At 43.8% G+C, this 10725-nt stretch overlaps 1 protein-coding gene across 1 annotated transcript; it reads right to left on the reverse strand.

Annotated features, from left to right (window-relative positions):
• Nucleotides 1-1540: 1540 nt before the first annotated feature.
• map6d1 (MAP6 domain containing 1) lies at nt 1541-7085 on the reverse strand (the record flags this gene model as incomplete). Its single annotated transcript, XM_083928745.1, has 3 exons — nt 1541-1618; nt 5481-5808; nt 6550-7085. 3 exons carry the CDS (start codon nt 7083-7085, stop codon nt 1541-1543), a joined length of 942 nt encoding a protein of 313 aa, XP_083784871.1.
• Nucleotides 7086-10725: the final 3640 nt, after the last annotated feature.

The raw sequence follows: 10725 nt of genomic DNA on the forward strand, positions 1-10725 counted from the left end.
AATTATTTTCTTAATTAATTAGTTGTTTCGTCTATAAAATGTTGATCAGTGTTTCCCAAGACGACATCCTCAAATGTCTTAGAGAAACCAAAAAATATTCACATTTAAGAAGGTTTTTTACTTATTTTTTCCTTTAAAAAAATACAGAAACTGATAAATAGTTTGTGATTCATTTAATAGATGAAAACTAATAGATTCATCTTTGCAGCTCTAACAGGAAGTAAAATCAACAGTCAGGTCAGTAACTTCCCCAGTCTAACCCCGGAGATGTTACACAGAAGTACTCAATGGATTGGATAAACTATTTTGCCAAGCATGAAACTTCCCCTCAATCCACAAACTGTTGTTGTTCCAGACCTGGGACAGAGCCAGACTAGCTGTGTCTCATTGATTTAAGTCTTTATGGTAAGGTGAGAGATCCACCTTGTGGCTTTTGCTCCATACGTAACGTACAGACAAAAGAGTGGTATAGATCTAATTCTCAGAAAAAAAGCAAATATGCATCTTAACAAAATAAATGTTTACTTAAACTACTTATTCAAATTCAAATTAATGCTGTTAGCAACGCAAACAAAATTGCATTCACCTCTGAAATGTGCACCACTACAGGTAGAAGGAAGTGAAAAAATGTTGTTTTTTGTAATTTGAGTGCACTGAACCTTGAGCACTGAATAGAAAGAGAAAATAAGTGTCCTGTTATTAACACATTTACTTTGCCATTAATGTAATCTGTGAAAATTGGCACTTTTCATTTACTTTAACATTACCTGACCTTTGTTATAATAGTCTTCAATTGCAATTTCTATTCTGTTCATACAATCCTCTAAAAGACTAATAACACCCAGAACTGCGTGACAAAAATACTGCTGAGAAAAAGAGCCGAGTGACATCTCATAGAAAGTGCTAAGAACCTAATATTCTTTTATTGTAATTTCACTTACATTATATATTTTCTCTTTGTTCTTTAACAATAGATTTACAAAATAATAGACTGAACAATACTTTTCTCAAAATAGTAAACTTATTGATTATTCAGGAAATAACTTATTTTTCTAGCAGATTTCTAGCGAAACACCAAAGGTCAACATAGTACTTTAAGCATACACACTTAATAACCAACCGTGTCATTCATTATTGGAGCAGACTCGACATAATTTACAATAAAAAGGACAAATCAGCAAGTGCACACACACACACACACACACACACACACACACACAGACACACAGACACTCACAGAGCAGCCAGTTTCTTGTGCATCTTTAACTGCGAAAAAAAACAAAACAGCGTGTTTTAAAACAATTTAGTTACATGCATATTCTTTTCTATAGCAACGGGTGGGAATGAGTGTAAAAGGGGGGAGGGGGTACAACTATCTGTCTCCACTTGGGATACTGACACTGCAGCTCCACAGGTTTCACAACAATATACATTCCCTTGCATAGATTCTTGTGTTGTGGAATGGACTCAAAGCATCCCCTTGTTGATTCCTTAAAACTGAAACCGATCAAAGTGAAATAGTTGGAAGTGGGAGCAGCTGTCAGATGTTGAAGACCCTCGGTCCGCTCTGAAAGACAGCAGAAGAGTTCGGAGGGAACTTGGTTCTCACCAGATGTTCCTGAGACAAGTGAGAGAGACAGACAGAGAGAGAGAAACAGACAGGTATAACAGCAGCTTTTAAGCTGATCGGAGAGATGAAACCGGAGAGAGCAGCAGCTGCGGTGCTCAAACTGACTGGACCCATGAAATGAGAGGAGACTGGTTTTGGCCTTGCTGTCAAGAAGCATCAGGTCTGCTGTCAGAGCGCTAGCATCCTGGACTGTGTTGCTATGTCTTGCTTAGTGCTGCTCTGTTCTGCTGATGACAGCCCTTCTCAAAACCTGACCAGAATCTATCTGAGCTGTGGCAAATTAAAAAAAACACCATATTCTATTCTTTCTAGCAGTTATTGTATCTCATTTATCAGACGATCAGACTTTGGAGTGATCGATTTGAATTTGACAGTACAGTGCTGTGGGTGGCAGGTAAGGCAGTCCATGTTGTTCATCAAGTCATACTGGTGTGTGTGTGTGTGTGTGTGTGTGTGTGTGTGTGTGTGTGTGTGTGTGTGTGTGTGTGTGTGTGTGTGTGTGTGTGTGTGTGTGTGTGTGTGTGTGTGTGTGTGTGTGTGTGTGTGTGTGTGTGTGTGTGTGTGTGTGTGTGTGTGTGTGTGTGTGTGTGTGTGTGTGTGTGTGTGTGTGTGTGTGTGTGTGTGTGTGTGTGTGTGTGTGTCTCCACCTTACCCCTCCCCCCACAAACACTCTGCTCTGTGTAGAGGCCAGGTCTGCCTCTCTCCTAAATTAGATTGGTGCCAAAAAAGACTGCAACCCGGTGCAACATCGCACTTTAACAGATAATCCATCAAATGGCGCTCACTAACCCCTCCCCCCACTTCTCACTCCCTCTCTCTCGTTCTCTATCACAGATCTATCACCCGGTCTCCTCATCTTTTTTCCCCCGAGCTTTGCCTCTTTTCCCCCTCATCTTTTGCCTTTCCCCGTCTCTTAGTACAATCCTCTCCTCTCTGTCTAAATCCAGCCAACTTGGCACTGGACTCTCCCTCTGTAGTCCAGGGCAGCGTGGGAAAAGGGAAGAGGTCCAAGTGATAGACAAGGGGAGAGGAAAACAAGGAGAGTGCCTGGCTTGGAGATAATGGAGAGAGAAAAAAGAGATGTAACCAGATTTTTTCAGGCTCTACTGTCCCTGCAGGCTTTCATATTCTCTTTATGCAGTTTAAAGCTATTGTGAATCACATTTCAATCCCTCTACCGTGCATCTATGTCACTGCTTTACAAAAACACAGCCCTGTTAAACATTGTATTCACAAGTTAAGCAGGCTTGCCTGTGAACTCAGAGTACAGTCTGCTGGAGTACCGCTGCTTGAAGCTGCTGTACAGTACAACAACAAAGAATTTGTCATAAGAGTTTCCTGCTGAAGTTTCCACTCTGTATGCTAAATGTGTCCCCTATTCAGCGGTTTGTCCTGCTCATCCCTGACACACACACACACACACACACACACACACACACACACACACACACACACACACACACACACACACACACAAACACACAGGATTATACAGCCCATCCTTGCAGATTTATTTGCCTTGTGTTGCAGTCGTCAGACCGGATTTCAAACACAGCACTGCGCTGAGAGTTCACGCATTTAAGCCGGACAAGCCGCGTTTCAGGTTTAACAGTGGTTCATTTACTCATCTAACAGTCTGCAGCAACCTCTTGCAGACAGCTTTTATCTGTTGAGATGGATTGTTATGTGTCATAGGTGGGGGAGCACACAATTTGATAGATTGATTTGAGCAATAATGAGGAATTTAACAGCTGCCAACTCCTTTATCACCAGGAGCAGATTTATTCTGGTTACAGCAGCTTATTAATGATTTAACCATTAAATCTTTTCACAAATAAATACAGTCGTTTGTTTGGCTCCACTCTAATTGAGGAAGCTTTGCCTGCTGCTGATAACACACTTTGGTGCAGTCATGTATTTTACAGAATGGCATCACAATCTGAAAATGCCCTTAAAGACAAATACCAGCTGAATGCCATGACCTAGTGTAATGCATACCGGAATGGGATGTGTAATGCTTGGTCAGACACCTCTGCAGGGGGCTGGTGAGTCAATAATGAGTCGGCAGTGAGTGGGCTGTCGGGTGGATTATCTAAGATCGACTTGATTTGCTTCCAGGCTGGTTTGTGTTGCACTGGCAGATTGTGGTATAGCTGATGAAACTGCATGAAAACTAGCACGCATGTGTGTGCTTGTGGCTGTGTGAGTATAAAATTGACTCCAGTGTTCAGTCCCACTGCAGAATTTTCCTCCTTAAAGTACCGTGAACTCTCCCTCAAACTGGGCCAGTGTTATAAATAGTCTGGGTCCTGCCATTGACATCTCCCACTCCGACCTCAATCACCATCACACAGGAGGTTGAGGAACATAAGAGCTTAACAGGGCAGTCGTTATCCTGAAAACTATGCAAATAACCAGTTATTTTTTCTCTCTCATGCATGAATGACCTTTTCCTAAACCCCCAAAGTTGCACGACTGAGGGCAAACACACAGGGATTTTAGAAAAACTGAGGTCAAGTATCCCTTCCCTTGAAACTTGACAAAACAGCAGAATTTAACACTATTTTTTTTCTTTTTTTATTATTTGAATTAGCACATTTTATTCATTCCTTTTATTTCCCTAATTCCATTATACAGTCTGTTCATTTTATTTTTCAACATGAGCCTCAAGCCTCAGGGCAATGTATTTTTCAGATCATGCAGCCGGTTTTTAAATGTGTTTATTTAGCCAAAGAAGTAGGAGAATTGGCTCAATCAAAATTTGGAGATGCATGGTTTTCATTGGTTATACATCCTGCAGGGTAAATACTTAATCCTGTATTATTTATCTGCCTGTAAGTAGTCAAATTTAAGAGAGAGTGTGCAAATACAGGATTCAGCCTATAAAATATCCACTAATGTAGACTATGAGCTTATCCCAGGTTCTTAAAACCAGCGAATACAGCAGAGCGCAGTGTCCTCAATAGCTACAACCCTGCATACACAGCTTTTCCCACAAAAACACATTTCCGTGATACCTTTCAGTGTGAGATTTGTTTCTGTGAACAGTGTGCAAACCAGACAAACCAGCCTGATTTGACCAACCCAAAACCCAGCCACAGCTCAGCTCTGGCAGATGGCGATCGAGGGGTGAGGGCGGGGGAAGAGGGATGGCACTAAACCTCTGGAGATTCCCCAAAAACGGTCTCACTTACTGTCACGCAAAACAGCTGACCTGCGCCACAGAGTTAAAGGAGACGTGTCCCTTCGCCCAGTTCATCCTACAATAATCTGGACCAACCTGACTGGACTGATGAGTTTGTAATTTAGACTCCACACTCAAATTAAGACTAACGTAATATATTATTATTCAATTTGTCCTCCTCTAAATGTGAGAATAAAATGCAATGTATTTTTAGATAGATCTCAATAAGTGTCTACAGGATTGTTTTGTTTCCTGATCAAAATGAACCACAGTTGGAAAAATTGGCCGTTTACTTTTTTCTTTGTTCTCATCAAGCCACTCTATTCAGGTCAAAATAATGAGTGTAAAACCAGCAGCGTGTTATCTAACACAGTACATGGCCTGTTTTAAACAGCTGGGTCACTTTGAGCTGCTTAGGGACAGAATGCTGTATCACTTTTCTGACAAGCCCTAACAGCAACAGACCACCAGGGAGACGAGAGAAGAGGACTTTTAGGAGGAGCGTACTGCAATTTCAATCTGTAGCTCCTCCAATGAGCTATTTGAACCTGTAGCTGTTTTAGTAATGTACGTCACGCATGGCTCCTCCAGCAGCTGAAGAATTGACTCCAGCTTTTTGTTTTTTTTATATATCATGATTTCAGCAACACTGCTGTCTTTGCTCACCTCTCCTTTGGTTGTTCTACTGAGCTCGCTCCTCTCAGGCGGGGCGCTCTGCTGGAATCTGGCGGGGATGGGTGAACTGCCAGCTTGCAGGGCAGTGGGGATGGGCTGGGGGACAGCAGCAGGTTGTACGGTGGAGGCAGCAGATGTGATATTGTGCTCCCCCTGATGCAGCCCTATAGGCCTGTGGCCCTCCCCGCTGTAGGCAGCCTGGTAGCTGGTCTCACGTGGGACTTGGGTGGCCTCCGTCCCTGGGCTGGAATATTGAGTCGGAGGATTTTTCTTTGCACTTTTGGCCGGTCTCGCCCCCGTCCACGGCTTGTACTCTTGCCTGAAGGAAGAGAGATGCAGCAGGTGGCTGATAGAGGCTCAGTACAGGCATAAGTTTGTCTAGTGTGACTTAAAGGTTGAATTATACTGATTTTACACATGAAGATCCGTTTTCTTGTCATGGGGAGTGCTTAGCTCTTGAAAACATTTGTCATAATGTCTTCTATAGCTTGGGGAGAAGCTTCCTAGAGTCTGGGGAAATAACCCTGATGATGTCTTTGACTGGGTTTGAGTTAAACGGTGAATATTAACCAGGCAGGGAGCGTCGAATAAAAGATGCTATCATTGCAATGTTTGAAGTGTAGGATCCAGTGTTTTTGTAACTTTGGACACTAAATCACCAGGATAACAGGCTATTTATATAACTCCACCTGGGGATCTGGACCAACAAATGGATCATAAGAAACGTCTTTTTATGCTTTAGCTTTCTAAAATCTACTAATGTGTGTAAATCTGACGTCATACTTTGGTTGCACAGATTGTAACGTTAAGTCATCTCAAATAAAACTAAATATTACTTAAGCTGTCTCTTATATGAATATGAAATGTGCAAAAGAATTATTGATGACCCCTATCTCCGTGCAGGCCTGCTGGGTCGACCCTGGCAGTCAATGAATAATTAAACCAAGTACATCTCATTAAGCATCAAAGCAGCCCCTCAGTTTCCCCGACTGCTCCAACAGTCAGGTGCAGTGGACTACGACAGGTGCTGAAACAGGAGTCAGAGGGTGACATGTCCTACCTGTAGGAGCTGGTTTTGCTCTCCTCCATCACCTGATGCTCTCCCCATATCTGCCCCCTGCCCCGTTCCTCTCTCCCCCCCGGTTGTGCCTGGCTGTGGTAACTGTTCACCGGGCTATCCGTGACACTGTCCGCCCTGCTGCCCCCGTTACTGATCCAAGGGAAATTCTCCTTCCTGGGAATGGGCCAGGGTTTGAAATCCTGCTTGTACTGCGTAACGCTGGGGAAAGGCACTCCAGGCGGGTGGTAGTCCTCCCGGGGCTTGTAACCGGGCTCCTTCCTTGCCCTGAATGATCCTCGGGCCCCCGGGCCATCTTTGGGCTCATGAGGGGCGCTCACGGCACGCAGGTTTGGGGTCGAGTAGTTATTCCCGGGAGCGCGCTCCGAAGCGGAGACCTGTTTGGTGACGGACCGCACCTCATGCTCGGCGATGTCCGAGTAGTTCTGGATGGTGAGCGGGACGGAGAGGTCCGATTTGTCGAACTGGTTCCAGAAGCGAGCCAGGCAGCAGACTCTGCTGATGCACGGCCAAGCCATAACCCCCCCTCCGAACTGTTTGACTTGTGGAGGAGAGAAGAAGAAGGAAAAAGAAGAAGAAAGCGAAACAAAAAGAACAGAAAAAAAGAAGAGAAAACGGAGGGGAAAAACGAAAGGTTACATTCAGTCACACTGTTGACCTCCCTCCGCGTCCGTTCGTGGGAAGCTGATAAAATACAGTGCCCAAGAGTCCATGTCAGCAGCAGAGTGCCAGCAGAGAAGAGCCGGGCTGTCGGGGACCGTCATTGAATATTCCTCTCACGTGGTCTGCGATAGTGCCTCCACTATGCAGAGGAATCTGTGGCAAATTATTCTCCGCGGCTTCCGATTGTCCGCATCGGATCCAAAATAATAAAAAATAATAATAACAATAAAATGTTATTTTTCTCCTCCGGCCAGTGGAATAAAAAGGTTGCACCGGGGATGTTTTATGGGTTCTCTTGCCTTGGCTGATTCTACTCTAGGTAGCGGCACTGTCAGCACGAAGGTTACATAATTATGATGCAGCGGCAAACCTACAGTATACAGAATATACAGTAGGCTGTTGGTTAGTAGACCGGGTTAGGTTCAACTTAAAAACACTCATCATCTCACCTGATGACTCCAGCTGGAGAGTGAGTGGACAGTTACTCTCTGGCATGTGTTGCAGCAACCTGAGGTTCAGATGAAAAACAGCTTTAACTAGGTATTTTTTAAAAATCCAAATAAGTATGTAATTGCACGCTTTAAATGTAAACTTAAATGTGAATTTAACATCAGTGCACTCAGCCTACTGCATATATTATAATTAAACGTTATGCATATCATGAAGGAAAAGCATAGGATAAATAATGTGATTAATGAGGATTTCCTGGGTGTCTGGGTCCTGGTATTCTTCCTGTCTGCACACTAGCACACTGCCATGGCTTGCCACTTGAATACAACACAGATATTGTTAATGTTATTTGTAATTATTTGAAATTAAATACTAGCCTGGCAGAGACTACGTGGATGCCTACTGGTTGTCCAGGAATGCCATGGAAGAAAGTGACGGATGGAGACACATCCCTCAATCAGGTGTTAAAGTTCTCTGTCTCCAATTTAGTGTCTCTCAATCATCTGAGTTACCTAAGCGGCTCAAAGATCAATTGGGAGTTCCACCAAGTGTCATCCCACCTGCTTACGCTGTATCCACTCAGCTCGGGATGAGTTCCTTGGAACAGCTCAGTAATGAGGAGCTGTGCAAAGCAAAAGCCATGGATCCTGCCATTGGTATCGCCAAACAAGCAATACAAAGTGGAGTCTGGCCTTTGACTTCCCAAAGCTGCCCTCCAGATGTTGCTTTAGTGCAACGAGAAAGTAGCAAGTTCCTGATAAAGTCAGGCCTGTTGTACAGGAAAACCACCAGACCGGTGGACGGGCAGATTTTCCAACTGATCCTTCCCAGTAGACACCGCCTTAAAGTGCTTAAGTCTGTGCATGAGGATTCTGGCCATCTGGGAGTTGACCGCATCACTGACCTGGGGAAAGATAGACTTTATTGGCCAAAAATGGCCTCTGACATTTCCCAGTACATCAAAAACTGTGGCCGGTGTGTTGCTCTTAAAACGTTACCTCACCTTTGAAACAGATAACCAGCAGTGGTCCCCTCGACTTGGTGTGTATAGACTTTCTGTCTATAGAGCCAGATTCAAAGGTTATGTGGTAACAGGTTATTTTACTCGGTACGCACAGGCTTATGTGACAAAAGATCAAAGAGCAACCACCGTCGCCAAGGTGCTGGTCGAGAAATTTTTCGTGCATTATGGCCTGCCATCCAGAATCCATTCTGACCAAGGGCGTGATTTTGAGAGTCTCATCAAAGAGCTCTTGGGAATGTTATGCATCAGCTGGCAGCCAGAGCGTTATAACCGAACACTCTTGTCTATGCTCGGTATTCTCCAACCCAGTCAAAAACATAAATGAAGCCAGTATGTTAGTTCGCTCGTCCACGGCTACAATTGTACCCATAATGATGCTACGGGATACTCTCCATACTACTTAATGTTAGGGCGTGAGGCTCGCCTGCCCATTGATCTGTGTTTTGGAACTTCTCCCAATGGAGGCTGCTATAGCGACTACCTACAGTATGTTGACAAACTAAAAAGTGATCTGAAAAGGGCATACGAGTTGGCAATGACCTTTTACCCATAGGGTATCTGGTCAGGTTTTCCTCAGATTTGGCTACCACAGAGGCCCGTGACACACTCGCATCAAAAGAAACAGTCAGTTGAGAATTCAAGTCAGGAGGAACACTCGGAAGACGAGGAAGAACACTGGAACCTACCTGCTGGGCCAAAGGAATGACATCTTATTTGCCATTGATCTGCTGGCGGATCAGTTAAGTGGAAATGTTCCCCTGGACAATGCACAAACACCTGTAGATATATATTTCAGCATAACAGCGTTGAAGAGGAAATTGATGAGGATACTGAGGAGGTTGAGGATACACTCCCGGAAGGACAAGATGCAGAGAAAACTCAGCAACTACCAAAGGACACTGTGGTGGACACAGGTCTAGAAGGGGGAGCACTCCCTTCTACTAGTCAGTTCCAAAAGTGAGCCGAGCCCGTTTGTGAACGTCCTGCTCGAAGACAAGTCAAGCCAGTCGTTCGGTTAAGCTATGATAGACCTGGCCGTTCAACCAATGAACCTATTGTGGTTGTACATAGCGGATTGAGAATCACTATTAAAAGAGACTCCCCAGTGCTTTATCAAAGTTGGGATAATGTATAATGACACAAACACATATTTATGACCCTAGTTTGTAGCATACATGCCAGACATTGATATTGACATATCGGACATGACAGATGTAAAACTAGTGTGATGAGGGCATCAACACCTTTTAGAAAGGGGAGATTGTAGCCATGTTGCCATGGAGGAAAAAATAGTGTAGCTTTCTTGTACCACAATTAGTGTTACGAGTGCCAATACAACACTTAAAATAATCCATTACTTCCAGACACAAAGTCTTGTTACAACAAAACGTGTCTGGCGAGTGCTCAGTAGCTCACCTGGTAGAGCAGGTGCCTCCGAACCACAGCCTATTGCTTCACGTCACCCCGCCTCTCTCTCTCTCTCTTTCTCCCATTTCCTACTAACCTTCAGCTGTTCTTTAAATAAAGGTATGAAAGCCAAAAAATCGTATTCTTAAGAAGAAAAAAAAGAAGACGTATCTGGCTTTAAGACCAGGGAGGCATAGTCACTCATATAGATTGTTTTTTAAAGGCATTGATAATTACCTATTTTGCTTTTCAGTTATGAGGCATTTTTCGAAAAGTAAAAACAAGAAAAGCGAAGAAAACTTATGGACTTATGAGCACAATGTGTCTTAGCACACTGAGCCACCAAATCACTCAAAATGATGCCTAACTTTAAGAAACAGGAGTCTTCTGCCTTTCACATGATATTAGAAATGGTTGAAGAGACTCTGAAGTGCTCTGATTCAAAGATGACAGTGTATTACAGTTCCGTGAGTGTGAAACGGTGAGATATGCATTAAGTTGACAGAATGGCTTCTGATGCACTGAAGGCTTAAGAACTTCCCTCTGTGAGCTGTTAACGCAGGGAGGCAGCACAGCAGTTTAAGAGCCACATAGGAGGGTTGGACACAGAAAAG

Source organism: Echiichthys vipera, assembly GCF_963691815.1.
Source record: "Echiichthys vipera genome assembly, chromosome: 15".
Classification (NCBI taxonomy): Eukaryota; Metazoa; Chordata; class Actinopteri; order Perciformes; family Trachinidae; genus Echiichthys; species Echiichthys vipera.